This window comes from Glycine soja, chromosome 18 (genome assembly GCF_004193775.1).
Source record: "Glycine soja cultivar W05 chromosome 18, ASM419377v2, whole genome shotgun sequence".
NCBI lineage: Eukaryota > Viridiplantae > Streptophyta > Magnoliopsida > Fabales > Fabaceae > Glycine > Glycine soja.
Genome location: NC_041019.1, coordinates 51,133,900 through 51,140,368, shown reverse-complemented (window position 1 = coordinate 51,140,368; position 6,469 = coordinate 51,133,900). Strand labels below are relative to the sequence as shown.

Below are 6,469 nucleotides of genomic sequence, written 5' to 3'. Positions count from 1 at the left end.
CATGCCATTTGGACCTATTTATTTACCCTTTTACAATTCATTTACTATAACTCTTCTTATTATATTCATAATAAGCATGAGTACGCGAATGAGAAACAAACAAAGGAGTGAAAAGGGGGGAAATATATATATAAAAGAAAGATTCACTTTGTTGTTTACTCATTGAATGAATCAGTAGACAAAAGATATTGACGACCAGCAAAAGAGTCTGGCTAGCTAGCTAAAACGTAGAATAAACTAAGGTTAAAGAACATTGTTTTTGGAGCATGGCATTTCTTTCTATGGTTTCAATGAGCAATATCAGCCTAGAATCAATTTTCGTTTCTAAATCATAGTGTATAAGAATAATTCATTCAAATAGTTTTTTGTAAGTTAATAAAACTATTTCACATCATAATTTGATCGTTGGCCATAATGAACTTGAGTTTAATTAATTTTTTGCCTACGGTTTATATAACATTAATTTTTACGTTATGATCATAACTTTAGAATTAAATTCTTTTATTTTAGAAAATACAAATTTAAAAATTATCATCAGATTAAACACTTTATCTTGTTTACTTTAATTTTAATATTCTATAAATGCAAAGACATTACGTTTTTATCCATTATCATATCATTATTTTAAAAAATTGAAATGGAATATGATGCACAAAAGATCAGGTAATTAAAAACAAACAAGCAAAGAAACTATATAAACATGTTATTTTTCACTTATTGATCTTAGCTAAATTAACTTGGGTGATGTTGATATTTTATATCAAAATATTATACCATATTTACACTTATTCAAATAAAGGAGTAGAACAAGAATATCTATATATTACTTAGTGCATTGTTAGCTAGTTATTGGTAACAAAATAACTTTCAAATGAATTTCCAATAATCGATAAAGTGTACGCATAAAATATTCAATGTTATTTTCACTTTATTCTCTTGCATGATTTTGACATTCCTCTCGTTTCGAATGATAAAACGAGAATATATATATATATATATATATATATATATATATATATATATATATATAAACCGTAGGTTTGAAAATTAACTGTGTCCTATCAATTCAATCATATCATGGAATGATGTAAGGATCGAATGTCTGTAAACGTAAACAAAACTATGTGATCGCAGACCAATCAGAAAATCACTAATACCCTTTACCATGCATATAATATATAGAAAGAATTTGGTTAAGAAACTAAAACAAGTGCCACGCATATACATTGAGGAAAACTCCACCCTTTGTATGATCCTTGTTATTCCAGAATTACAAAGCTCGCTGATAATAAAAACATCCCAATGATATCTGTCCACACATTCTTATCCAAGTTAATTCCCAAAATTCACCGCAAATTGATTCTGCCATGACTAAACCCTAGTGAAATAAGGATCCTGCTAGTTAGAGATAGTGAAAGAAAACCTATATATGTCCTCATCTTCAAAAGTGCACACACTATCAAATTAGCAACTTCATTCATAAAGAGGAAGAACCAAGTCATCAATATATGCATCATTTTAATCTCCTTGGTGACTCTTCCTTTTCCCTAGTTTTTCCACCTATTCATGCAATAAAGAGAAGGGCGTAGCACCATGGCAGAGAGCCATACTAGTACTAGACCTTGGTGCATGAGTTGGAATAGCAGTTGGAACCCAAGTATTGCATGCAGATCCTTGATCATATGCACTAGCCTTCACTGCATCAACAGAAGATGGTTGCTGTTGAGTAAGATAATACAAGTTCCTTGCATGTGCATGATAAGGATCAGTTGTAGAACCATACACACTTTCATAACCAAGTGCCTTTATCTCATTATCACCAAAACCATGATTGCTTCTTGGATTTTGATCACCATCATTTGCAACAACAGTAGTAGTAGTCCCCATAGGAATCACATTATAGCCCCCACCACCTCCATAACCATCATAAACAACAGAGTTAGATGAAGAGCTATTGTCAATGGAAGCAGAATCCATGCTTAACATAGGGTGCAACCCTGAATTTGTGTGAAAGAAGTTGTGTGTGCCATTGTTCCCTAGCTGTAGTTGATGAATATCTGAATAAGACAAAGAGTGAGAGGCATCAGAGTTGTCTTGTTCTTGCTTGCACCAATTAATTCTTTGTCCATAAGGGTAGTGTATGGTGGTGCAAGGTTGAGGTTGGTGGAATGCAAGAGCATTGTGCCAGTTATGATGATGAGTCGTTGTTGTTCCTCCTGCTGCATAGTTGTTAATGATTCCTTGAGTTAAGTGAGAGTTCATGATGCTACTATGATCTTCTTGATCTGCTCTATGAACATTCTCCACCCTCAGTTCCACCTGCTCCATATCCTTCAAACGCTTTGCAGCACCACCAATTGGCAAAGTGGTGCTCTCAAGTATGCTTTTCACGTCATATCTGCTCATGTCAAAGTTTGTAACAGCACTTAGTCCTCTGAATTTGATTGCTGCTACATCATATGCTTCTGCTGCCTCCTCTTGGGTGCCTGAAAAATTAAATGTTAGTAAAACAAGTAGACAAAGTTTCATTTGTTAATTACTAAAAAAACATATAGATGGATTAGTTTCACTAGTGATGAATGTCATTGAAATTAATTACTTCGTCATATGTCATTAAGTTTAAATTAGAGGAGAAACATATTTAATTTATGGGCCAACTAATAAACATTCAAGTGATCTATTTAAGTTCTTGTTTAATTGGCTATAAAGTATATAGGGTGCATAATTGCCATACACAATTTAGTGCACGTACAACCATAGAAAATTATTTATCCATGCTAAAATGTTTTTTTAGCCAGCATCAATTGTAAAATGTGAGGTAAGACTGCCATATTTAGATATTTTTGGTGCATAGGATTAAATAACTAAATATTACTGAAAGTTCCCAAGTAGAGATCCTTGTTGCCAGCAACTCTTCCAATCCTCGCTTGCCATCTTCCATGTTGATGGTGTCTGCAATCAAATAATTCAAATAACAAAAAACTATTTAGTTTACATGATCAATATTATTAATTTTTATATCATATCAAAACCTTGCATTTCCTGTCCAATAAATAAATCTTACAACAAGAAGCAATACTCTAGAGTAAAAATGAGATTTTTTTTTTATATTTTCTTATAAATCTCAATTTTTAGTTTTCTTATTTTTTATCTACTCAAACAAACAGAATTCGAAGGATATAGTTAGCGATCGCAAAACGAAATTCATTGATCAGTCTTTCTTTTTAAAAAATCTTCAATGTCAAATTCTTCTAAAAATTGATCTCTTAAGTTTGCATTCATGAATCATTAATTTATATCTAGCATGGATAAATAATTTCACATAGACGATATGGTATTCACATAGACGATAGATTATAGATAGAAACATATTAGTGTCTAGTGAACTGTACCTCGTCACACCTCGATAAATGGATGCCCCGCGAGAAAACCCACTACTCTTCCTGTGACATTGTAATTTTATATTATGAATAAGTAACACATTTTCTAAAAATTTAGCAACGAAAAAAACTACTAAATATATAAATTAGTAGTGGCACTTGCAAATACCTTCTCAATGACGCAACGTACTCTTGCCTAGTCATGTGCTTCATTTCTTCCAACTCTTTCTCATAGTGGCTAATCTAAAATGCATTGATTGTTGATGGAGACATAAAGTATTCCATGTCAAAAAACTAGATCAAGTGATCACGGATACATACATACATAGATTGCATTATAAGACAAATAACAGTTTCTTCTATAAAGAGACACATCCCATCAAATGAGGAAAACTTTTTCGTTATGCAGGGACACAACCATAAGTTGAAGCTTCCCTATTTACCATTGTTGTTTGTTAATAATGCCAAGGCCAACTTTGCCTAGAGCAATTCGTGCAACACGACTCTTAATTTATTGAACATAAACAGGAAAAAAAAAAGTAGAAGAAGAAAAATTAAGTGGCAACTTACTGGAAAATTTGTTGTCGTAGTTGTTCCCCAGTATTTTAGTGCTGCCAAATCGTAGGCTCTAGCTGCCTTTTCTTCTTTGTCATAACCTCCTGCAAGTAGTGACAACAAATGATAATCAATGTGAACAAATTTTAATTAACGCTCTCTTCTTACTTTTTTGGCCAAAAAAATAAATAATAATACAACTATAATTTAAAAGAATATAGAATATCTTTTTGTACTCACCCAAGTAAACTGCAAGGCAATGTTTGTTGAAGAAAGCCATTACACCATATAATGAATGTTGAGATGAAGAACACCAAGTTAGTATTATACTCCAAATGGATGTTAGCCATAAAAATACACACACGCACACAAAGGGGACAAATGAAGAAAAAACATTGGCAAAAAATTAACCCTAAAAATAGAGGAACATTGTAGATCATCATACCTTGCCTTCCTTTGCGAGTTTGTCCCTCTCTTCTACAACTATTATCCCACAGGTGAGCCTCATACCTCCCCGTCCACCTATGCCTTCAATTAAGTCAAAACCCCTAATTTCATCATCATTTCACAATTTTTTTTAAAAATGCAATAAATATTTTTTTTAAAAATACGACAATGAAAACAGACTAAAGGAGCTTTTTAAATGAGATATGAAGCAGTGATGAAAGATTTGTGACGGTTCAAATTTATTCATAAACTAAATAAAAAATATTCATGCAAATCTTTTGCTTAGGTTTAAAATAAAAAACCTTGTTACACCACGGTAGATAGAAGTTCTCTGTCCAAAAGTGTCAATGGACTTTCTGGGTGCAGTTTCAATGGCTCCGGTTTGGGTTGTATCAAGTGCAGCCGTGGTATGTGGTTGTTTGTTATCAGAAGAACTCTCTCCATTATCCACACTAGCAGTGAGAAGGGGTAGTGATGTGCTTGATTGTGAACCAGTACTCATGGAAAGTGATAGAGTCTGCTGCACACTGCTTCTACTATTGCCACCACTTTCATTGTTGTTGTTATTGTTGTTTTCTGAGTGTGGTGGTTGGTTCCTCAACCATGTCTTTATCATGGATAACCCTATGGAGCTACTGTTGCTTGTGTTGCTGCTATTGCTACCACCGCCGCCGCCACCGGCCAATACCGGCTGAGCCGGGAACATGTATTCTGTAGAGGCTGAGTTACCACCGTAGGGTTGCTCATGTTCACCAAATGAGTGTCCACCGAGGAAGTTTTCAAGCTTTGGCTGTTGTTGTTGTTGTTGCTGATGGTTGTGGTTCATGTTTTGGTTGCTGCATGAAGTTCCCAATAGCAAGTTTTGGCTGTTGTAGTTCTCCTTCCAATCTGAGAAATAAAGAAAAAAGGATTAAAAGAGAAAAAAGGTAAAATTATGATATATATATATATATATATATATATATATATATATATATATATATATATAATATTTCTCCATAGTGCTAACCAAAAACAAATCATTTGTAGAAACAAAGGTAAAAAAATGAAGAAAAATGTTGAACATATTTTTCTTGTGTGATTTCTTCATTTAGTTTGAGATTAGTGATGAGGGTGCACTTGAGGAAACTCTAAGAAAACAATATATTTTACAAACTTGTGTGATGAAGAAGTGAAAACCTTGAGTGGTGTGAATATTGTTGCTCCTATGAAAAGCTTCGTATATGCCGTAAGAGGGAAGGTTGAGTAAATGAGGAGTTGAGTCAGAAGTGAGATCAAAGCAGTCTCCTGCTACATCAGTGCTTGAGATTCCATCAGGGTTGAAGCAAAAACGAGAAGGTGCCGTTTGAGAGTGATCTTGACTAGAAGGGTGTTCTTGAGGAGAGAGAGAAAAACCTAACAAATTCATAGACCCCATGATATTGACTATCACAAAAGAGATCACAAAGCCCTCAAGGTAATCTAACCTTTAGAAGTAGATAGATATATGAAGGGTGAAAATATATAGCGGTTTGTGCGTGAAGAAGGAGTAGAAGAAGAAGCATGTGCTACTAGTTTATAAGAGAAGGTTTGAAAGAAAAGGAGGAGGAGAAGGAGAAGAAGGGTCAAATTCTTGAAGAGCTCAAAAATTGAAAAAAAAACATTTATAGCATAGAGATGAGAGAACATTTATAGTATACTTTAAGTTATACACTCTGAATTATTTTCTCTTTCCTCAGGCTGAAATGCACGTACACACGCGCACACAATAGAAATGGGACGCGTCTTATACGTTCTAGGGCACTTGAAATCTTTGAATCAGAAAAAATTTTGCTTCAAGGCTTATGAAAAGATCCACACGGGGACCATTTCGTAATTAATGCGGTAGTCCAAACACACCACTACTATTAGTTGCTCACGGTATTGAAAAATATAATGCGTTCCTGTGATACGGTGTTACGATCGATTCATTCCAAGAGCTTTTCGATCTGAACAGTTGTGACTTGTGACACAAATTCACGAATATGCTAATGTGTTTCTGCCTTCATGTTTCATGAAAAAGAAATTCTGATGTGATATGTGATACCTTAACTTTTTTTTTTCATAAA

General features: G+C 33.8%; 1 protein-coding gene across 1 annotated transcript; it reads right to left on the bottom strand.

Annotated features, from left to right (window-relative positions):
* Positions 1-1,193: 1,193 nt before the first annotated feature.
* LOC114395383 (AP2-like ethylene-responsive transcription factor BBM1) lies at positions 1,194-5,980 on the bottom strand. Its single transcript, XM_028357144.1, has 9 exons — positions 5,562-5,980; positions 4,685-5,270; positions 4,381-4,463; positions 4,176-4,184; positions 3,951-4,039; positions 3,550-3,623; positions 3,393-3,443; positions 2,876-2,952; positions 1,194-2,486 (listed from the first exon to the last, which is right to left on the bottom strand). The coding sequence occupies exons 1-9, from the start codon at positions 5,797-5,799 to the stop codon at positions 1,561-1,563; spliced, it is 2,133 nt and encodes a 710-aa protein (XP_028212945.1). The 5' UTR covers positions 5,800-5,980; the 3' UTR covers positions 1,194-1,560.
* Between the last annotated feature and the right edge of the window lie 489 nt (positions 5,981-6,469).